The sequence below is a fragment of the Panulirus ornatus genome, chromosome 37 (assembly GCF_036320965.1).
Source record: "Panulirus ornatus isolate Po-2019 chromosome 37, ASM3632096v1, whole genome shotgun sequence".
Taxonomy (NCBI): Eukaryota; Metazoa; Arthropoda; class Malacostraca; order Decapoda; family Palinuridae; genus Panulirus; species Panulirus ornatus.
In genome coordinates this window covers 28,031,084-28,055,412 of record NC_092260.1, presented here as the reverse complement: position 1 = coordinate 28,055,412, position 24,329 = coordinate 28,031,084, and the positions used below count along the sequence as shown (strand labels likewise).

The 24,329-nt window shown below is 45.4% G+C and overlaps 1 protein-coding gene across 1 annotated transcript in view; it reads left to right on the top strand.

The window, feature by feature from the left end:
• The window catches only part of LOC139760645 (polypeptide N-acetylgalactosaminyltransferase 14-like), a 115,272-nt gene extending 92,090 nt beyond the window's left edge, over positions 1–23,182 (top strand). Inside the window, exons 3-14 of the mRNA XM_071684071.1 lie at positions 1,346–1,447; positions 2,110–2,177; positions 3,834–3,899; positions 5,627–5,748; positions 9,693–9,780; positions 10,619–10,703; positions 12,478–12,581; positions 13,301–13,427; positions 13,814–13,906; positions 14,495–14,669; positions 15,553–15,741; positions 16,260–23,182. Coding sequence (XP_071540172.1) covers positions 1,346–1,447; positions 2,110–2,177; positions 3,834–3,899; positions 5,627–5,748; positions 9,693–9,780; positions 10,619–10,703; positions 12,478–12,581; positions 13,301–13,427; positions 13,814–13,906; positions 14,495–14,669; positions 15,553–15,741; positions 16,260–16,418 — 1,378 coding nt within the window. The 3' untranslated portion in view covers positions 16,419–23,182. The remainder of the gene's footprint in view (positions 1–1,345; positions 1,448–2,109; positions 2,178–3,833; positions 3,900–5,626; positions 5,749–9,692; positions 9,781–10,618; positions 10,704–12,477; positions 12,582–13,300; positions 13,428–13,813; positions 13,907–14,494; positions 14,670–15,552; positions 15,742–16,259) is intronic.
• Positions 23,183–24,329: the final 1,147 nt, after the last annotated feature.

Sequence of the window (24,329 nt, the reverse complement as noted above, 5' to 3'; positions counted from 1 at the left end):
CACCATTGTGATGAATTTTGTCACAACTGTATTAAACAAAAGCAATTATCTACTATTTTGTTGCCTAATTACCATGAGGTAATCATGGTACGGATATCACAAATTTCTATTTCATTTAGGTTAACTCACGAAGTTATTTTCATCGACAGATATTCATGGATTTTGTAGATATTAGTGATGTTGAAATCCCACGGGGTTTCACCCCATTCATTCACTTATTCTCAATCTGTAGATATTAGTGATGTTGAAATCCCACGGGGTTTCATCCCATTCACTCGCTTATTCATAGTCTATTTATTGTCTGATGAATTATTATCTTTAGACGGATTAACAATCCTGGATTCTTTCTTTCAGTCATTTGCTTCAGTCTGGTTTAGTTGGGTGTTTCGAACTGGTTTGTTCTAAATCGTTTCGTTGCTTCATTCCTTTCTAAGTTGATGGTTGACACACACACACACACACACTTACACACCTGCTCACTCTCACATTCACTGTCTGTCTAAACACACACACACACACACACACACACACACACACACTTACACACCTGCTCACTCTCACATTCACTGTCTGTCTAAACACACACACACACACACACACTTACACACCTGCTCACTCTCACATTCACTGTCTGTCTCATTCATATATCGAAACAACTATGCACTCGTTCGTTGATTCATTTTCCGTATCTTTTACTGGTTCATCCATGATCTCTGTGACTCATTAACCAATTCGCACGCTCACTTTCATTTTTCCCCCATTTCTTTTATTAACTTTTTCACTGATTCATTCATTCGCTGTGTCGTTGACTCTCTCATTACATTCACACGTTTTATGGTTCACAGATTTACTTACCGACTCGTCTCTTGCTTCGCTCACCCACTCACTCACACCATAGAGCTCTGACCCATACCATCATGGCAAGGTTGGTGGTCAGACTCTCTCCTGTCCCCTCCTTTCTCTCCTGTATCATCCCTTCTATGTATTGTCTCTCCCCCTGTATCCTCCATCGCCCCTATATCCTTCATTCTCCCCTGTATCCTCCATCACCCCTGTACCCTTCATTCTCCTCTGTATCCTCCATCACCCCTGTATCCCCCCCATTCATTCCTGTATCCCCTCTGTGTTTGAGACGCCCCACTCTGTACCTCAGCCACCCACAAAGCAACCCGCACCAGCAGGAGGTCTGAGAGGCGTCTTACGTCTTTATCTTTTATCAGTGTCATTCGTCCCAATCTCCCTCAGTGTCCTGGGTCACCAATACCCGCCACCACTAACTACACTACTACTACCCGCCACTAACTACACCACTACTGTCCGCCACTAACCAGGTCTAATGTGGCAGGTGCCGGGAGTTGCAGTATGATCATGACGCGCTGCCCACTGTGTCTGTCGTCATCACCTTCCACAACGAGGCCAGGTCGGCGCTGCTGCGGACCCTCGTCAGGTAAGACACCAGCACCTTCCTCATGTGGACCTTCACGTAGGACAGCCCCAATATAACACAGTTACCAAAAAATCATTGGCTACTTGGGTGATATATTTACGGAAAAAATAATTACCATTGAGCAGGAAGGTTGTGTTGGCAATATGGGAGGTATGAAGCGGAAAAATGGCTTGGGCAAGTGGTTATAACACTGAACGATGTCATTCCACCATTCTCCCATGGAAGCGAGTGTGGCTAGTATTTGATAAAAGATAGCTTGGCATTTATTAATGTTAGTTATAATGACTTATGGGTTCTAGCACTTCGGGGATGACGGAACGACCACTTGAGCACGACGGTACGACCCTTGAACACAAGGCTGCGACCTTTGGGTATGAAGACCTTTGACCTAACGCCTTAAGGGTCAGGTATCATACTCAAGGTCTGTGCCATCGTGCTCAAGGGTCGTACCGTTATGCGCAAGGGTTGCACCGTCGTGGTCAGGGGTCGTCCCATCGTGCTCAAGGGGTTAAGATGTTGATGTAATATTGCCTTCCTCTCCCAGCCCCCCACCCCCACCCCACCCCCACCCCACCCCAACCCCCACCCCTCCTCCTCCTCTCCTTCACCCTCACCAGTCGACTCCTCCTGAACCTCACTCACCACTGGTCTCTCCTGCCCAGCGTGTTGACCCGGACCCCAGACGACCTCCTCGAGGACATCATCCTGGTGGACGACGCCAGCGACGACCGTGAGTACCACCTCTGTCTCTCCTCTCTACCTCCTCTCACTGTCTCTCCTAGTGTCTCTCACAGCTCTCTGTCCTTCCTGACGCTTGCTTATCTCTCCTAGTATCTCTTACAGCTCTCTGTCTCTCCTGGTCTTTCTTATCGCTCATTGTGTCTGGAAGCCTCTATGTCTCCCTGTTGCCTCTCCGCGCCACATTGCAATGAACAATCAAAGTGTGATATATTTTCGGTACCAGACTTCAGGGGTTGAGGTAGTAGATTAACGAACAGAACAAGTGTTTAAGTGAATGAATAGAGGTAATTTGATGCCTACACTGCTAGTAGACCTCTGAAGGACTTCAGAGAAGCGAGCTGAAGGCAACATACCCCTGTAATGTCAAGGGAGATGCCACACATGTTGGACACAGGGATCAAAACAGAGAAAAGTCAAGTCAACTCAGACATTGATAAGGGTAAGGTCTCAGTGGCCCAGCAGATAACCCCTCCCCATCCCACGCGTTCACTGCATCACGAGCAGTGTCAACAGTGACCCCAGCCAAACCCGTCTGGGAGGAACTTAACAAAAGGATAAACTTTTTTTTTTTATATATATACGACAGCTGGAAACAGTTATTGTAAGCTACAACCATCAGTCACTCACGTTTGATTAATAAAACGGCAGATTTCTACGAAAGGAGAGAGAGAGAGAGAGAGAGAGAGAGAGAGAGAGAGAAGAGAGAGAGAGAGAGAGAGAGAGAGAGAGAGAGTTGTGAGCAGCGACTGACCAGACCACTTCACATGTCCTCAGCAAGCCAAGGCAGGAGGCAAACATGAACCAGCGTAGTGGAGGTGAGCGAAGCAACACTACACAAGAAGGAGACCTGGAAACATGGGAACAAAAAATAGTGGAACGAAAAAAGTGAAAGAATGAGGCGAAGGAAGAGACGAACAAAAGCAAAATAAATGATGGAGTGTCAGATTGAAATTACATAGACACAGCGGTGGCCTGGTGTAGCACAGAGGTCTGGCCTACCTCGCATACCACACTGAAATATGGTGGAAACTTAACAAAGAAAAACCTATATTGTCCTAAAGACGAATAATAGTAAAGATAATGATAATAATAACAATAATAATAATGATGATAATGATAATGATAATAATAATGATAATAACGATAATATAGTGGCCCTGACCTTGGATTTAGTTAACTCACATAACATTGCTAGGTCTTCTCTCTCTCTCTCTCTCTCTCTCTCTCTCTCTCTCTCTCTCTCTCTCTAAGTCGGGGGTATTATTATTATTATCATAATGGTGTAGTCTCACGCGATGCACTCTGATGATAATGAAAATATCACTAAAGAACAAATGAATCATTTAAAAAACTCTGAATGATTGAGGAAGGTTATCTGTCTCTCTTGAGGAGAACCTGTTTAACTTTGTAGATTAAACTATGAATATATTTACTTATACAAAACTGGATTTGTGAAGAACAATCTAACATTAGAGATGGCGTCTCTAGCGTTAGAGATGTCGTTTCTAACATTGTAGATGTCGTCTCTAACGTTAGAGATGTCGTCTTTAACGTTAGAAATGTTGTCTCTGACGTTAGAGATGTCGTCCCTAACGTTAGACGTGCCCTTTGGTGACCTGGATGTTCGTTCTCCTTTCTCCCGCAGCCTCTGACGGCCTCCTGCTGGCTGGACTGCCCAAGGTACGACTACTGAGGAACGACCAGCGCCAAGGTAAGTGATGTCGTTGACCTGTGTCGTGGTGACAGGCGTAGAGGCCTCACCACACATGGTGGTCGTTGTTGGTGGTGGTGAATGAGGTGCCTTTAGGCGGGAGAGAGTCAATTCAGGTCGGAGCAGGTCAGGTCAGGTCAGATTCGGGCTGGCGTGGGATGAGAGCGGCTCGGGACCCGACGGTAGGCGTCTGGGGTGGCGGGTAAGGGAGGGGAACGGACCATCTGAGGCGTCCAGGGTCACCCCGTGACGCTGCTGATGGTGGTGTGGTGTGGTGACCTGCGCCGACGTCACCTCCGCTGTCCCGGGAGAGAGAGAGAGAGAGAGAGAGAGAGAGAGAGAGAGAGAGAGCGCTGGGAGAGTGGGAGAGCAAGGCGGCTCAGGCCCTGGACAAACACACCAGTCGAGACTCGGAACACAGATGAAAAAAGTTCCACTGGAGGAGGTGGGAGTGTGCCGCCGGTGGTGGTGGGGCAGTGGGGGGGAGGGAGGAGGCTCTGCTGGGGAGTGTGGGAGGTGGGGAGAGGATCTGATGGAGGGTGGGAGGAGAGTGAGGCAGGAAGCGGATGAGAGGAACGAGAGGAGCTCTAAGAGGGTAAGAGTGGGAGAGGCTCTGACGGGGAGAGGAGGTGGAGAGAGAGAGAGAGAGAGAGAGAGAGACGCTCTGATGGGGAGTGAGGAGGGGGGAGAGGAAGAGAGGCTCTGAGCGGTTTCTGTATAATAATAATAATAATAATAATAATAATAATAATAATGATAATGATAATAATAATAATAATAATAATAATGATAATAATAATAATAATAATGATAATAATAATAATAATAATAATAATAATAATAATAATAATAATAATAATAATAATAATAATAATGATAATAATAATAATGATAATAATAATAATAATAGTGATAAGTGAGACAGTGTTGCACAACACTGAGGTGGCAGTGTATAATGATGATGTTGACGGTAAGGAAGGCTCTGTTCAGGTGACAATCCGTACGAGTTTGTTTGGGCTTGATGTCGATGCAGGTTTGGTACCGAACTGCATGCAACTCGGGGACGAGGGATCGTCGGTGGCGGTAGGGTGTGAAGGTGGTGCAGTGGCATCTTTCTTTGCTGTTGGAGGAGTTTGTGGCTGGGAAAGGTTGGGAGGGTCGGTGCGTGAAGTGACTGTCACTTGGTGTGATGTAAGAGGGACCAAGGATGATCTTACATGGCCTTGTCTCTGTCTTTTCCATTAGCCTCAGTTGTACAGTGAGGAGGGAAGAGGACGACACTGTAGGCATAGGTGAGATCGGGAGGAACTGAAGTTGTGTAAATATACCTCAAGTTCAGGTGCTGGGCTCCCCAAATGCCCTTGTGTCGACAAGGAACATAGAGACGATTGTTGGAGGATTTAATGAAAGTGCGAAAGTTTCTCCTCAAACTTAGTTTCATCTTCCAGAGTGACACTAAACAACCCGGGGATGTGCGGCTGATGAAACACTAGGAATGGGACAGGGTTGCAAACAAGGCCGGCGTACTTGACTTCGGTCTTGGTTTGGTGGTGTAGTGTTGGTGATAATGTTGGTGATAATGGTGATGATAATGTTGGTGATACAGCTAGTCTTAGCTTTAAAGATAATACATGCGTGCGTAATTATGTACGTACATACACACATGCATACATGGGGTGTACAGAATGTATACATGTATAGAGAGTAAACCCCTTGTGTATTCTCAGGTCTGATCAGGTCACGTGTGCTGGGCGCTGATGCCTCCAAGGGGGAGACGATCTTCTTCCTGGACTCCCACTGTGAGGTGAACCAGGGCTGGGTCACCCCGCTCCTCGACACCCTGCGACAGGTGAGTCCTCAACCAGCTCACGACACCCGGGTCGTTACTGAGGTCACGACATATTAGGGTCGTTATTGAGGTCATTTAGTTACTGTAAGAACAACCCCCTATGAACAAGGTTAAGATTGTATTGGGTCCTGGTAACCCGCGATGGGTATTGAGGGGAGAAAATAGTTCCTTGAGCACGAAGGTATGACCTTTGATTACGAAGGTATGACCTTCCAGGACAGTAGCCTGGCCTTTAACCTGACCCTCAAGGACCAGCTCAAAACCCAAGGCTATCGTACCGATGGTGTCCTACCGTCGCGCTCAAGGATCACACCGTCCTGATGATGGGGTTAACTCACTCTTGTTGGCTCCTGGGAAGGATCACTGAATCACAGTGTCACTTTATTCACACGAAATGTTTAGTCCTGCAAAACTACAGGGCATTGTGCCCAGTAGAAGGGACGGAGATGAAACTTCTGGTCATAAAACCTGAATGTGGTCAGTGATAGGATATGTATAGTGGTGAGGTTCAGACATAAAAAAAAGTCGAACGTGTTGGAAATGTTATCATGACGTTTGGGAAGACCCGTGTTGGGTGTTTAATTATTTGTTCCTACATCGTTAAGGAAGAGGAAGAATGATCCTCGATTCCACCGGGATCATCATTAGCAGAGCTTAACACATCTTTAAAACCCGCTTCATAGAGGATTTCGTATCGTGGATGTGGAGAGAGCAATACATAATGGTAGGAGGTCAAGTAGTCGAGTTATTGTACTCAGAGGCACTGGTGGGGAGGAGGGAATACATGTAATAAAGGCAAAATTATGGAAGGTAAAAGAATTCTGAAAACCCAAGCTGTAGTGCCTTCCTGGCCGGTAGAAGCCTGCCGTCTGTTGCCTACCTTCTACTATATGATATTTATCATTTATTTATGATGATATAGAAAGTGTAAGTGATGTGGCCTCTTGCGTGTAGAATTCCATCCCCGTGCTGTGCGAATATATGACTGTCAGTAGGCCATTACACACACATACACACACACACACACACACACACACACACCATGCATACGGTTGACGGCTCATTTTTCACATGTAAGGGTAAGGTGAGTGTAAAAAAAAAGATAATGACTTTTAGATTTATGTGAGAATCTGTATGGTGTTTACTATCTAGGACAACGGGGGGCTTGAGTACAGTTAGTGCAGCTAGATGGTTCAGAGAGACCTGTTGTTAACCAGTAATGAGGTACTACGTGGTGTGTAGCAAGGGTGTAGACGGGCACCTCGGGGCCTGCTGGCCAGCAACGCCCCCTCCCTCCCCCCCACCTCCACCTCCCCTGGTTATGGCTGGCGAGCGCTGGTGTCGTCATGCATTAATGAAGTCACTTATATTGGGTGAAGACGTGATGTCGGCGCCCGGGGGTTACTTAATAGGGGCACCGGCGGCACCGTCGGCGTCGTCGTCAGCCCTCCTCCCCGGTGTTGGGTCCCACTTGGCCCATGTACCCCCCCCAGCGTACACACACACACACACACACACACACACCAGCTCCCCAGAGTATACTTCCCAGCACACACACACACCGTAGCTCCCCACAGTGCGATGCCGTTGCATAACCCCAGCTCACTGTTGTGTACACTACCTCCCCAGAACACACGCCGGAGCTCCTGACTCCCCCACTCCCCTGGAGCAACGCGCCTCATATGTGCCTCACAAATATTGACTGATTGTTATGCCGTTTGTCACCTGCAGTGTAGTACATTTTTATGTTTTTCTTCGCCTTTGATACCACCTCCATCTTTACCCACGTCTCTCGCTCTCATGTTCCGCACAGTCGTTTACTGTCTCATGTTTGAGGACAACTTAACCATCCTAGATTTTTTTAATACATTGCCTGTATATGGAACAATATGAACTGTATAGTGGAGATCATTACACGGGCCTTGGATAAGTACTTCCAAAGTTTGCCACACCAGAATGTGGTGATTAGGTAGGCCCACGAGCCGCGGCCTCCGACAACCTGGGTGAACACTGGGAGAACATAACAGCTTAGCCTCAGGCTCAGCTGCTTCCCGCATCATCTTGATTGTTGCTTCATCATCATTACCATTAGATAATGGTCTAGCTTCCTTACAGTTCCTCGTGTGTGTGTGTGTGTGTGTGTGTGTGTGTGTGTGTGTGTCCTGCACCATATACAGGTCATGGCCTCCTGTACACCGGAGGGCGGGACACCACCGTCGGTAGTACCCCGCCCCATGAGAGGCTGGTGAGCGATGCTGCTAATATCGGGCGCCAGGAGGCGTCGTCCGGGGCCCAACACTGTGAGAATATCCTCCAATATCCCTCGATGATCTGCATATTGGCCGCCATGCTACACGCACAGCCGACCCTGTTATTGTCTCTTGTCTCTGATACACCCGATCTGCACCCGCCCCTCCAGTCTCTATCTTTTTTCCCGTCTCTTCCATCAATTTATCTCAGGCACACCCTCCCACTGTCTCTCCCCTCACTCTATCTCAGCCACATCCTCCCACTGTCTCTCCCCTCACTCTATCTCAGCCACATCCTCCCACTGTCTCTCCCATCACTATATCTCAGGCACACCTTCCCACTGTCTCTCCCATCACTATATCTCAGGCACACCTTCCCACTGTCTCTCCCATCACTATATCTCAGGCACAACACCACAGTGTCTCTCTCCTGTCTCTCACATCACTATTTCTCAAGCACACCTTTCCAGTGTCTCTCTTCTGAGAACTCTAGTTTACTCCTATTAACCCCCAGTCCCCAACTCATCGCCCACCCGTGTATTCTCTCTCTCTCTCGCCTCCCTATGTACCAGTCTACCTCTCCTTCTCCCCCGAGGTACCACTGTCCTCCTCCTTCTCCTCTTCCTCTCCTCTGTAGATCTTCCTCCTCCCCCTCTCTGCAAGTCCCACTTTCATCTTCCCGCCCTCCCCAGGCCCCACAGTCCTCCTGGTCCTCCTCTTCCCTATTTCACCCCATTTCACCCCCCTCCCCTCTAGTCCTCAAAGCCTGTAAGGAGGGAGTGTGCCGTTGTAGACCCTTGAGATAGACATATGGTAATTCTGTTGTTTGTGTGTGTGTGTGTGTGTGTGTGTGTGTGTGTGTGTGTGTGTGTGTGTGTGTGTGTGTGTGCGCGCGTAGTTGTAAGACCCTTCTCATAAAAGACATCTCAAGATTGCGGGCACGAGCTAAACTGGTCTATTGTGCTGAAATCATCACGTCCCACTGGTGATCCAACTGGAAAGAGAGACAGCTAGAGACACGAGAGATATGATGATCCACGACACATCAGGCGGGGAACTCTTATGGCTGACGTCAGGACACTTTGTTGTGACCAGAAGTGACAGCAAGGTAGGAGAACCAGGGGGAGTGTAGAGGAGGGGAGTCTGTGCTGAGTGTAAGATAGAGGAGGTATGGGTGAGTGTACGTCAGTGAGGTCTGTGTTGAGTGTAGGGGAGTGGAGCTAGGGGTGAATGTGAGGTAGGAAAGGTAGTAAGGGTAAGTGTAGGGTAGGTAAAGTATGTATGTACATTTGGCTGACGAATCAGACTTGTAGCCAATCACTACGGCCAGCGTACCTACACCACACTCCTGGTGCAGACTTAATGATTTCGCGTTCACTTAGTGCACAATGAAATCCCCTTGAGCAACGATGGTACCTAAAGGGTCAGGGGTCAGGTCCGGGGCCAAGCCGCCATACTCAAGGGTCTTACCCTTATGTACATGGGTCTGCACACACACACACACACACACACACACACACACACACACACACACACACACACACTGCTGACTGAGATAAGGACTTTCTCGTGTTTAAATTTCATATACCTAAACTATGGGAGTTCCCTCATCCCACAAACCTGACGAAGGCGCCGGAGGTATCGTAACCATAGGAACCGTCACACTATAACACTACACTTGGTGTCTCCCATCAGCACCCCAAGAGCCTGGTCTGCCCTGTGATTGACGTCATCGACCAAGACACCCTGGACTACCGGGCCGCTGGCACTGTCCTCAAGGGAGGTAAGTGACACCTGCTGCTTCACACGGGTTGAGTGCCACCTGCTACCTGAGGAAGGGTGGGGCCTAGTGAGTGCCAACTGCTGTGTAAGGGAGGTGGACGTTGGTGAGTGCCTTTGCTGTGTGAGGGAGGCGCCTGAGTTCAGCCTCCTGTGCGTGAAAGGGAATGAGTGCCACCTGCTACATCTAAGGGGTTGAATGTCACCTATTTCTTGAAGGGGGTTTTGAGTGCCACCTGCAGCCTGTGAGAGGAGCCTGGAAGAAGGGAGCGAGTGCTGAGGGGGTTAGTGGCACCTGTTGCTCAATATATTATATACATCATACCAAAGCTGGTAGTCACCTCATAGTGTTGTAAGTGCTTCTGTAAGTGCTACTGCTACACAAGCGTGTGAGAGAGTGTGTTGCACTCAAGTGCTTGGATGTCGACTTTAGACGGTGTAAGAGGCACTTCCACTCACAAGCCATCAATACCTTGTCCTTGTGAAGGTTGTCCCTCCATGTCATCAATCTCTGCTACTCCTCTTAGTCATTCGCCTTAGTGACCCCTTCATTCATCCATCTTAGTCACCCCTTCAAGTAATCCATCACAGTTACCCCTTCAGGTCATCCGTCTTAGTCACTCCCTCTGAGTCATCCATCTTAATTATCACTTCAGGTCATCCATCTTAATTATCACCTCAGGTCATCCATCTACCCTTCCAGGTCATCATCCATCCTAGTTCCTCCTCCAGGTCATCATCCATCTTGGTTACTCCTTCAGGTCATCCATCATAGTTACCCATACTCCCCTCCTGGCTGCGTGAGGGGCAGTCAGGATCAAGACTGTACCTCTGTCTTTCAGGATTCGACTGGGGTCTTCATTTCCGGTGGGTTCCTCTCACAGAAGAGGAGAAGATGGCGAGGGAAGACCCGACCTCTGTATACAGGTGAGGAAATGTGACATTACTACATTTGTGATTAAAATTTGTCAGTCGCTGGGAGAGAGTTTTACACTCGTGTGTCTGTGTATATATATATATATATATATATATATATATATATATATATATATATATATATATATATATATATATATATATATATATATATATATATATATATGTATATATATATATATACATATATATATATATATATATGGGTGTGTGATGTCTCCATGGTTGTTTAATTTGTTTATGGATGGGGTTGTTAGGGAGGTAAATGCAAGAGTTTTGGAAAGAGGGGCAAGTATGAAGTCTGTTGGGGATGAGAGAGCTTGGGAAGTGAGTCAGTTGTTGTTCGCTGATGATACAGCGCTGGTGGCTGATTCATGTGAGAAACTGCAGAAGCTGGTGACGGAGTTTGGTAAAGTGTGTGGAAGAAGAAAGTTAAGAGTAAATGTGAATAAGAGCAAGGTTATTAGGTACAGTAGGGTTGAGGGTCAAGTCAATTGGGAGGTGAGTTTGAATGGAGAAAAACTGGAGGAAGTGAAGTGTTTTAGATATCTGGGAGTGGATCTGTCAGCGGATGGAACCATGGAAGCGGAAGTGGATCATAGGGTGGGGGAGGGGGCGAAAATTTTGGGAGCCTTGAAAAATGTGTGGAAGTCGAGAACATTATCCCGGAAAGCAAAAATGGGTATGTTTGAAGGAATAGTGGTTCCAACAATGTTGTATGGTTGCGAGGCGTGGGCTATGGATAGAGTTGTGCGCAGGAGGATGGATGTGCTGGAAATGAGATGTTTGAGGACAATGTGTGGTGTGAGGTGGTTTGATCGAGTAAGTAACGTAAGGGTAAGAGAGATGTGTGGAAATAAAAAGAGCGTGGTTGAGAGAGCAGAAGAGGGTGTTTTGAAGTGGTTTGGGCACATGGAGAGAATGAGTGAGGAAAGATTGACCAAGAGGATATATGTGTCGGAGGTGGAGGGAACGAGGAGAAGAGGGAGACCAAATTGGAGGTGGAAAGATGGAGTGAAAAGGATTTTGTGTGATCGGGGCCTGAACATGCAGGAGGGTGAAAGGAGGGCAAGAAATAGAGTGAATTGGAGCGATGTGGTATACCGGGGTTGACGTGCTGTCAGTGGATTGAATCAAGGCATGTGAAGCGTCCGGGGTAAACATGGAAAGCTGTGTAGGTATGTATATTTGCGTGTGTGGACGTGTGTATGTACATGTGTATGGGGGGGGGGGGTTGGGCCATTTCTTTCGTCTGTTTCCTTGCGCTACCTCGCAAACGCGGGAGACAGCGAAAAAAAAAAAAAAAAAAAAAAAAAAAATATATATATATATATATATATATATATATATATATATGTGTGTGTGTGTGTGTGTGTGTGTGTGTGTGTGTGTGTGTGTATTACACAACTTTATCACCAGCTTTCAACCTGCCACCATTATTCCATTCTGTATTTACAGTCAATTCATTGACCTCGTCTCACCTTCTTGAAATGGAAGGTCGACTCATTCATACTGGAGGTGTTATCATGCTGCTGTTATCGTATTTATCTTCATGCACGCCCTAATGATATGCATGGAACAATGTCGACAAATTCCATATTTTCTGTGTTTTGGCATCACACTTCCCTGCCTGCCTCCTGCTCAGGGCTGGGTTTTAGGAGCATAAAATCATCCTTGTTTACTAGGGTAAGAGAGACATCAGAGAGCTCCTGAAGGAGCAGTATATTAGATTATTCTCACCTGGAGGTGTTGTGGTCGTTGGCAGATCACCAGCTGTGGCGGGAGGCCTCTTTCTCATCTCTCGTAGCTGGTGGGACGACCTGGGCAAGTACGACCCCGGCCTGGAGGTGTGGGGCGCCGAGAACCTTGGTGAGTATGTTGGGGTGTGGGGGGAGGAGGACCTTGTTGAGTATGTTAGGGGGTCAGGGTGTTGGTGAGTATGTTGGGGTTTGGGGGCGTTGGTGAGTATGTTGGGGTGGGAGGCCTAAGTGAGTATGTTGGGGTTTGGGGGCGTTGGTGAGTATGTTGGGGTGGGAGGCCTAAGTGAGTATGGTTGGGTGTGTGGGCCTCGGTGAGTATGTTGAGGTGTGGTAGTAAGGTACAGGAAGAGTCTGTGTATGGTGCACCAAGGTACAGGCAGAAGCTAGGGACGATATGGCAAGGTACAGAGAGAGGCTAGTGAAGGTGAAGAAAATAATAATACGTTTCATTATCTACGTCATATCACAGTGATATGACCAAAGTAAAAAGTTATAACTTAGAGAGATATGCTTTCCACTGTCTCCCCACAACCCTACCCCTCCCACCTGACTCTTGTCTCCCCACAACCCTCCCACTCTCACCCGACTCTCCTGTCTCCCCACTGCCACCTCCTACCACTCCCCCTTCCCCCAAGTCATTGGCAATTATGAGACGATCGTTTGGTCCCCGTCTCTAACTGCCCAGTCCTCACTAAGTACTAACGACCAATCACTATCGACGACCACAACCCTCCCTGTCCCCCCACTAACGGCCATTACCATCTCGACGACCACTCCCACCGTGTTGTTCCCTGTCGCCGCTGGTGAAATCCCTTGTCGTGCCGGCAGAGATGTCGTTCAAGGCATGGCAGTGTGGGGGTAGCGTGGAGGTCGCGCCCTGCAGCCGTGTGGGCCACGTCTTCCGCAAGAGACACCCGTATACCTTCCCCCAGGGCAACGCCCACACCTACCTCAGGTGAGTTCCCTTGCCTCAGGTAGGTCACCTACACCCTTCCCCATGGTACACTCACCTCAGGTGTGTCCTCTGCCTCAGATGAATCGGCCATTACGAGGTCATGCGAGTGGGTGTAGCGAGGGAACAGTGTTCTAGTAGCCTCAAGCGTTGTCATTACATAGTTGTGTCTCCATTCCCTGAAGTGTTGTCAGTATGATAACAGTGTTCCAGTATCATTAAATGTTGTCACTACCACACCGGTGTTCCAATATCCTCAGTGTTGTGTTTTCTGCCAAGTTTTGCCTAAAATTAGGTGTTGCCAGAGCGAGCATCGAGTGTTGCTGGCAACTTAACGTTTTGAGTGTGTCGAGTAAGTAAGAGCGTGTGTTCTCTGTGGCCTTCCTCAGGAACTCGCGTCGCGTGGCGGAGGTCTGGCTGGACGAGTTCACTCACTTCTTTTACGAGACGAGACCCAACGCCCTCCACCGGCCCTATGGCGAGTGAGTTCTTTGCTGCTGACTCGGGTTTCATCCTGACGGTAGCGTTTTCTGCATCGTTCTCGATACAAACATTTTTGTTAAAGGTTTCTATTTGAGATTCCGTTCTCTTATTGTTCCTCTTGGAGATTATTTGTCATTTATCATTCTATTGGTGTACATCTAGATTTTTTCTTCATATTTCTCTAAATTCAAATTACTTGTATATATATTATGTAGACGTACTATTCACTCGTAGTGTCATTCATGTGTCATTCATGTGTAGCATGTAAGTCACTCATAACATGGGTTATTCATTCACACATAGAATGATCTTGATTTATTACTGTCATTATTTAGACTTTCTTTTGTAATGTCTGAACCCCTGATGTTCCCTCCTCTTACAGGACTAAAGCTCAGCTGGTGTTTACCTCCACTCACCCCCACAGGTCTCAGTTCTGTTCCTGGACACACTTTGTTGTTTACCCTATGTTGTCTCCTCCCACACACCTCCCACGTTTTGTTACTCCCCTAGTATGTGCTGGGCGACCATTGTTTGTCGCTGTTTAATTAAGGACATGTCACACATGGTGTATGTTTGTCTGTGTGCAGCGTGAGCGAAAGGAAGGAGGTTCGAGCGAGGCTGGGTTGCCGTGGCTTCGGTTGGTACCTGAAGACCATCTACCCCGAACTGGCCACACCCTCCCACCATGAGCTCGCCTACGGACAGCTGCGGCAGCGGAACGTCTGCCTTCAGGGACCAGACCATCCGTCTCCAGCTGATAAGGTGAGTGTTGATACATACGTGTCACCAGGGCCTGGCCACCATTCCAGTTTAAGTGTTGTTACATACGCGTCTCCAAGACTCAAGACGTCGTAACGTGTGGTGTCGTTTAATTTCCACTGGCCTACGGTGGATCATCGTTAAACCCGAGCAGGAATTTCCTATATAGAGGCTCGGGGAAGGTCGGGTCTACCGATCAGGCGGGTTAATCTGTAGAGAGGTCATGTGGAAGGCTCGTGTGTGAACCCCACGGTGGATAGAAGGATGTTCGGCCTCTCCCTCCACTTCCCTTGGGTGGATGGTGGTTGATCAAAGCTTATCAGTGAGGAGATACCTTATCAGAGGAGCCATTCCGTGACCCTGACCATGTATTTTTATCTTTGCACTGATTCAAGAGAATGAACTCTGATAACGTACAGTATGGCTTCTGATAACGTGTAGTATGGATTATTGTGCAGTAAGCAAATGAATCCTGTGAGTACCAATTAACCCTAAGTGTGCGGATCAGTATATCATGACCTCTGACCTCATCACGGTGGTATGTTATGACCTCTGACAATCGTTCATGTCAGGTCTTTCTAGACTGTTCATTCATGATATTTCGCACGAGTGCTTATAAACGAGTTACTCTCGTGTTTATGTTGATATCGGTATTCATAATTAATAATTGTACGAGGAAGAATCTAGATATGGTTAATTATGGTACTTATTATCAGGAAGCGCATGATAACAATAATAACTGATGATTATTAACGGCATTAACAACTAGAGAGAGAGAGAGAGAGAGAGAGAGAGAGAGAGAGAGAGAGAGAGAGAGAGAGAGAGAGAGAGAGAGAGAGAGAGAGAGAGAGAGATGGGTGGATCTTATCATCTTCCTTGATGGCAGAGGCAGCAGAAGGCGCCGCCCGAGAGGGACCTACTGGTAGAGGTGACGGCGTGCTCGACGGAGCGCCCGACGCAGGAGTGGTCGCTTTCCCAGGACGGAGCGGTGGCGCAGGGCAGCTTCTGTCTGGCCGTGGTGTCCCCCAGCGACACCAGGGTCCACCTGCAGCAGTGTCTGGCAGGACCCAAGCAGGTCAGTTGGCACAGAAATGATCGTATATGCTGCGATTTTCAAACACTTGGGTACGACCCTAAAGCACGACGGTACGACCCTTATACACGACGGTACGACCTCTTAATATGACAATGCGACCTCAAAGGGTCGGCGAAGACTTAGGCCAGGCCATTATACCCATGGGTTATACAGTCGTCTTTATGTGTCGTAACACCTGAATAAAAGCAGACAGCATCATCTACATTGTATATATGATTTTTATCATCTATATGATCATCAATGATTTTCCCAGATGTATCGCTTCAAGTTCTCTCAGTATGAGGCTACAAACAATACCATGGCAATGAAATGATCCCTAAATATTTATCAAATGTTTACATTCATGATACCTTTGTATTATTCTGGACCGTATTTGCACAGCATCATTGAGGTACATTTAGCTTCCCGTGTATATATGTGTCCCGTATGTAAAAGCTTCCTTGTCATCCATATGTACATAACTACTGAATGGAGCTGACCTTCCGTCGTGTCCCCAGCGGTGGCTGCGTCAGGGCCGTCGTCTGCAGCACGGCGCCTCGGGTCTCTGCCTCGACTCCGCCAGCCACTCCGGCGTCCTCGTCCTACCCTGTCGCAACAACCTGCTCTCGCAGCAGTGGGATTTCTCCGTCGAGCTGCAGGCCCTCACCACCCTGTAGGTCATCCTGCTCCACTTTGTAGTTCGTCCGACACCATCACGTAGATCCTGCAGGTCCACACCAACCTGCAGGTCCTCCTGCACCAACAATGGGGACCTGCAGGTCCACACCAACGTGTATATCATACCACATCACCTGCAGATCCTGTTGTAGGTCGTTTTAAAGGTGAAGTGTATGTCTCTGCTACCCTGTAGAACCATTTGCAGGTTCTCAGCACCATGTAGGTGACCTTGCAGGTCCTTGTCTCCCGTAGGTGTCTCACTTCATGCTGCAGGTCATTCTGCAGGTCATCATCACTTTGTAGGTCCTCCTGCAGGTCATTATCACACTGTAGGTCCTCCTGCAGGTCATCATCACACTGTAGATCCTCCTGCAGGTCATCATCACACTGTAGGTCCTCCTACAGGTCATCATCACACTGTAGGTCCTCCTGCAGGTCATCATCACTCTGTAGGTCCTCCTGCAGGTCATCATCACCCTGTAGGTCCTCCTGCAGGTCATCATCACCCTGTAGGTCCTCCTGCAGGTCATCATCACCCTGTAGGTCCTCCTCCTTCGACCATTCCTTTCAACCGAAATCTTCCAGCAGTCTTTCCTATTCTGTTCGTGTAGGTTTTAGTGTATTACTGATCCTTCCTTGACGACGTACGTCATACATAGATCATAATGTTACAGAATTCTTTCCTAGACCTCATATGTAGGCCGCATTGTTACCAGAAGCGTTTCTAGATGACACATGTAGGCCACATTGTTACGATAATCCTTCCTAGACTACATATGTAGGGCACAATGTCACAACAACCTTTTCTAGACCACATATGTAGGTTGTGATATGGGACAACAAGAATAACCGAACGGCTGTGTATTTACCTTGTGTTATGACAGAAAAGACTTACCATGTGATGTCCGTAGCGCGTTCGTAGTGACGTCTGTAGTGGATCAGCAGTGATGTCCGTAGTACGTTAGTTAGCGACGTCAGTAGTGCGTTTGTAGTTGACGTCAGTAGTGCGTTAGTAGTGTGTTAGTAGTGCGTTAGAATTGACGTCCGTAATGCGTTAGCAGTGATGTATGTAGTACGTTAGTAGTGACGTCCTTAGTACATTAATAGTGACGTCCTTAGTAGGTTAGCAGGGACGTCCTTAGTGCATTAGCAGGGACGACCTTAGTGCATTAGCAGTGACGTCCGTAGTGCGTTCGGAGTGACGTCCGTAGTGCGTTAGGAGTGACGTCCGTAGTGCGTTAGGAGTGACGTCCGTAGTGTGTTAGTAAGTCCATTATTTTCTAGTCGTTAGATGTTGTACTGACTGTGATATATAATGATTCTTAAATCTGAGGGTACACTTAGAGGGATGAGGGATTTCGTGGATTGAATCCTCCCTTGCCCTAGACGGTACAACCTCTTGCCCGAGATGGTACAACCTCTTGCCCGAGACGGTACAACCCACGACGGTACAACCTCTTGCCCTAGACGGTACAACCCCCTTGCCCACGACGGTACGGTCTTAGGGTACGACCCCATGAAAACGATGGTACGGCTCCTAAATTATTATTGGCCTGGCCATCGCACCGTCGTGTTCAAGGGTCGCACCGTCGTGCTCAAGGATCACACCCTCGTCCTCAAGAATCGCACCGTCGTCCTCAGGGGTTGTACCGTCGTCCTCAGGGGTTGTACCGTCGTCCTCAGGTATTGTACCTTCTTATTCAAGGGGTTTAAGCCCGCGTACCTCTGTTGTACCCCCGCCGTAGCGATGAGTCAAAAGAAACCTTACACATCAACATGATGGAGTCATAGGTTTGGTGTTGACACTGGAGAGGAGACGTGATGCGAACTCTTGATATATTACACGCAATGTTTACATACGAGTGGATACACTCCACTGTGTTGCCACACTTTATTTTCTTTTTCGCTAACTCGTCGTACCAGCGTCAGTCAACACGATTACCAGGCTTACCAGTATATCAGGTATTATACCATCAGGCTCACCAGTATATTTGGTTAACATACCAACAGGCGTATCAACATATCAGGTAACATACCAACGGGCATACCAACATATCAGGTAGCATACCAACAGGCATACCAACATATCAGGTAGCATACCAACAGGTGCACCAACATATCAGGTAGCATACCAACAGGTGTACCAGCATATCAGGTAGCATACCAACAGATATACCAACATATCAGGTAACATACCGGTAGGCGTATCAGCACATTAAGCAACATGCTAACAGGCGTCCCAACATATCAAGTAACATACCAGCAAGCGTACCAACATATCAAGTAACATACTAACAGGCATACCAACATATCTGTTAATATATCAACATATATACTAACATTTTAAGCAAGATAACAATAGTTATACTAACGTATCGGGTAACATACCAACAGGCGTTCCAACTTATTAAGCAACATATCAAAAGGCGTACCAACATATCTGTTGCCATATCATCAGGTGTACCAAAATATCTGTTGCCATATCAACAGGTGTACCAACATATCTGTTGCCATATCAACAGGTGTACCAACATATCTGCCATCATATCAACAGGAGTACCAACATATCAGGTAACATATTAACCGATGTACCAATACTGTTGACAAAAATATATTGTATCAGAATAATCACTGATATACCAAGATATATCACCCACATATCAACAGGTATATTGATATAAATGAACACTGTAAGTCTTACTAAGATATGCTAATGCACCATAGAAACTGACATACCATCACGTTAGTATAATGTATAGAAGCATAGCGGTGATGTTTAATGAGAGTATATTGTTAGCATACCAGCATAGTAGTGCATTACTTTTCCCCAGTGGTAGTTTGTCTTCGCTGTAGTTCCTCTGAGGTGGGGCTCTTGTGCAACGTCGACGTTCAAGTCCTTCTCAGACACATAGATTCCTGCAGCTTATGTTCTCTGATGTGTGATAGCCGCATCGAACCCTCTCACTTAACGTGTGTCATTGCATTCCCCTCGATTGATCTTCACCAACCATATATCAGACCCACTTTGGAATTTGTCAAGGTCCCCTTGTAAATTGTGGTCCTTCTCCTCATTCTTCGCTTCCCTAACATCTTCCACGAACATGTGCATGTATCAGTCCAGATCAAGAGCAACAGTGGTATGTGTGGCACACCACTGGGTGACCACAGCCCACTATCAGTACACTTCTGTGACTCGCTCTCCTTTTTTTTCCTTTCCCCTTAATGTGGTAACTTTCTGTACCTTGAATAAACCCTTGTCTTACTTCAAGCCGAAGATCCAACTTCACCAATTTTCCATATTGTACACACATGCCTGACTCTCTTGGTGTAAAACCCCCTCACTGCATTCAGCAACTTTTGGTTTTCCCTCACATAGTTGTAGCATTCTTCCACGAGGCGCTCTGTCATCCTTATGCACTTCCTCCAGTACCACAGATGTCACATACTGTCCACCCTCTCCCCTCCGAGTATTCGTTACAAAAATTTCCCAAAGATCGAAGATCGTCAAGACACGAATATCATTCTCAACGGTTAATGCAGTCGCCTTCATGGATAGTCATATAAACATTAACGATTTAATCCACAGACAGTCACACCTACAGCTAGTTACACGCAGACCATACTGACCCATACTCGCGTAACTTGTAATATATAATGAATGCTTTTCTTGGTATGTTCCCTGACACAGACGTTCGCCAGTTGCTTAACCCTTGGAGCCGCGTTTCTAAAGCTAACAAGATAAGGAACGTTTGTTAGAAATAGATTCATTACTTTTTATTTACCAAGCGAAAAACATTTTCGAGATTTCTAGCAATATATCTATTTATTCAAGATATAACCAATGACGTTAGCGTAAAAGAAAATATGATTTGAGAAAGAAAATAGTCAAAGTGCGCAGTACATAGAGTAAGGATGATGTAAATATCTGCTCACTCAGGAGAGAAGGATCGTTTATCTAGATCACAGGATCAGTAAAGTATGTGTATCATCTATCACTTGAGTTACCCTTCGTGAAACATCCGTTTTCTTCCACAACGTTTGAGTGTTAATGTGACAATCTTGATCATTATGAGCAATATGTACATTTGATATTTACTTAACTTATGTAGAACATTAGCCAGTTGTGATATGACCATGCTGTAGTGATATTATTCCCGGAATATGAATCCTAGGACGCTTCTCCTGGGACATTACTCCTGCAATTTCTGACCAAATATTATAATGAAGTTATATATTATTAGTAATTTCCCTTTCGGGAAACATTCCGTAAAGTTCTATAAGTTAATTTTAATCGAAGAAAATATCTTAAGTGAAAAAATATCTCGAGAAAAGAATGTATTGAAAATAGAACAGTTATGCATGATAATGAATTTTCCTTTATTTCTTAAGCATTGTCAAATTGTTTCATTTTCAGTCATTCATTGTGGATATTGGTCGACGAAAGTTGTTGTTTGAGTTAGAACCAATAAATGTATACTTTGTTGACCAAATTCCCGGTGCGGTGGTGGCATGACCACCAGACATACATACATACAGACGTACTGTTAAAAGCATGTGTTGATTTATCAAGGTTCTTTATATATATATATTGTACTGTGATTGCTTTATATATATATATATATATATATATATATATATATATAATGTTTACACATCTGTTTATATTGTACGAAACATAATATGTCAGTATATGTATATATTGTATATGTATTTATACAATATCTGCTTACTTTGTATGAAACAGGATATGTAGGTACATGTATATATATGTTTACACAATATCTGCTTACGTTGTAATGTAAATAACATTGTTGTGTAGTGTGAGTTTGATAATAAAATCATCGTTCAGGAAAAAAATCCTTCGTGAAAGTAGTAGGTTCCTTCGTGAAAACAGTAGGTTCCACGTGAAAGAAGTATAGTAGTTAAAGTGAAAGAAAAAAAAAATCTTATACAGATAATTCTCAAATTCTCAAGATGAGACGTGTGTGTGTGTGTGTGTGTGTGTGTGTGTGTGTGTGTTTTAATAAATACGTCAGAAAATAAGTTTGTTATGTCATCCTGTCTCGCAAAAACCACGTGCTGGAGATCATGGCTGTCACAATCCGTGAGATGTGTGTGGGTAAATAGGTCTCTCTCTCTCTCTCTCTCTCTCTCTCTCTCTCTCTCTCTCTCTCTCTCTCTCTCTCTCGAGAGAGAGAGAGAGAGAGAGCAAAAATGAAAAAAAAATCTATTCAGCATCTCTAGTGTGAAGTGGGAGTTCCGAGATCAGTGCGTCGTGACGAGCGGGGCCTCGCGGAGTACCTGACCTTCCCTGCACAAGTTCCTGTGTGGCTACATTATTTGTTTACATTCTCAAGAACCGCCGTCCGCTACAGGTCTGGGAAGCAACGAGAGTGAGACCTCTCGATTACTGCCACATTCAGGACTCAGTGAACACGATGGACTATCAGACCTCCTTCTGATACAATCCTCAAGACTCGCAAACCACAAAAAAAAGTGTCAGAACTCTTCGAGAGAATAACACAACCAACGAACATCAATGGCTCAAGTAGCAAGAAGAAATGTTAATGAACGGAGACGAAGAGCAAAGTGTTTGAGTGAGTATGAAGAGTCTAGGATGAGGCGAGTGTTCACATACGTGAAGATAAGGGAGGCTAGTAGTGGTAGAGCTACGAGACTGTTTTCACCTTCCTCTTAAGAAGGTAAGGTAGGTCTTCCTGAGAGCCTCTCGTGGCGCGTATCCACCGTGATGACATGGATGCCTTTCGCCCTCCTGCGTATCGGAGAACAGCCTTTACGTACGAATCATGTGGTCTTGTGTGTGTGTTCTGTGGGATGTGTATAATTGAAGGCTGAGGGAGTGGTTGTCTCCGTGTTGTGAATCATAGGTGTCGGTAGCCAGCATGATAGACATTAACGAAGGGGTTGCCGGCCGGCACCATGAATCAAAGCAGTATTTACAGTGATTGGACAGGCTGCTGGGTTGCCAAGTATTTGTAGTAATCAGTTTGTCCTTCAGAGAACTATGTAACTGAATGATTTTTATTTTGAAGTATGTTCGGCCACACGTGCCATAAATGATCGTAGCTTCGAAGCCTGAAACGATCGAAGCAAGGTTCGTAGCCGGGCGTAAAAGCTGATAATAATAATAATAATGATAATAATAATAATAATAATGATAATAATAATGATATAGCTACTGCTATTACTACTACTGCTAATGATAATGATAATATTACTTAAAAAATAATCTTAATATCGATATCCAAACTTACAACAGGAGAGCACAGCCGTGTCAGACAAACGTAAAGAGATGTTTGACCACGCTGAAGTTTCGCCTTACCCCATTTTATCTAATTTTTCTCCTTGGGTTTTGAGAAGCGATTGTGCGTGTCGTTAGATTTACCCTCTTGGGGTTTTCATATACATGCACGGGTATGAAAAGTTGTATGTGGCACAGTGTTATCCGTATCAGTAATCGCCCATAGATATGATAATCTTTGGTAGTCGCCTGACATTAATCATACATTTGGCAGTTGCGTCCATCAACTTTCCTCAATCCTCATTCCTCAGTCGACCCAGGGCACTGGCGTGTTAAGGATGTAGCCGGTGCTTCTGTGATTGTGTAATTGTTCGATCAATCTTGGTGTTACGTTGTGAGGACTTTACATAACAGTGTATACCAAAACACGAGCTAAGAACCCTAAAGCAACTCTGTCGTTTGTGTGTACCGATATTTATAAAGTGAAAGTGTTAACAACGTTTATAACAAGAACCAGTAATTGGAGGCCAAACTTATATATCAAACTGTGGATAGCACTATATATACATATATATATATATATATATATATATATATATATATATATATATATATATACTGGAGTTATAATGACGTTGGATGACTGACGTGGTAAGCACTATGGTTATTATTTTCTTCAGTGAATTCTAAACGTGTCTAACGCTAGTTGTCTCGCCAAACAAGACCCTCAGCCAGACACGGGACACAAGCAAGTGAGTTGTTTTCCATGTTATTTTACCTAATTATATCAAGTGTTGATTTCAGTGATTTTTAGTGACCTTAAATGACAGTATAAATAGTTATGTATTCTGTTAATAATGTAGAATTTATAGATATTTATGTATTTACATTAAGGATTTTCTTTTTTTACGAGATGACATATGGAAACGTCTATTTCCTTTTATAAGTATTTAGGTGGAATAACTTCTAGATATAGTTTTTGAGATTATTTTGGTAACAAGATAGTATTATAGTAATTCTACAGCTACAACCCCACATTTTTTTTTTTTTTTTTGGTAAGCAATGTTGTACGTCCTAATCTAACAAACCTAACCCAACCTAACCAAACCTTACCTAACCTAACCTAATCTAAGGGGTGAATTTTTACCTAGCCAGGGATTCTAAGGAATGGATTTATCGATTGCATATAGCAGAAATTTGGTAACGTTTTTGGGGCGTAAACTGTTAAACGATCAGTATGTTTGACCATCTAGTGATGCGCATTGAAACTCCCAAACACTGAACGAGCATGTCGCCCTGCCCGAGACCAGGGAATGTTCCGTACTATGTGTTGTTTTAAGTCTGTTTTATTTGCTTTCGAATATTTCTTTACTTATTTCCAGACCTAAAACTGATTCGTTTTCTATTAGCGTCTTGATTAATTGGAAGGTATTGGATTTTCCACAAAAGAATTTCATGATTTGCGACTGTAATTATGTCTTTGACTACGTACGTTGAATGGTTTTATCATGATTACTGGCTCAGTAAACCCCTAGCAGCCGATGTATAATGAAAGCCACCAACATCTGCTAGCAGTCTGTCAGTCGTAACATTGTTGAAGATACATTACCTACCTCTAAGGTTGAGATCAGCTATTTCTCTAAATGAA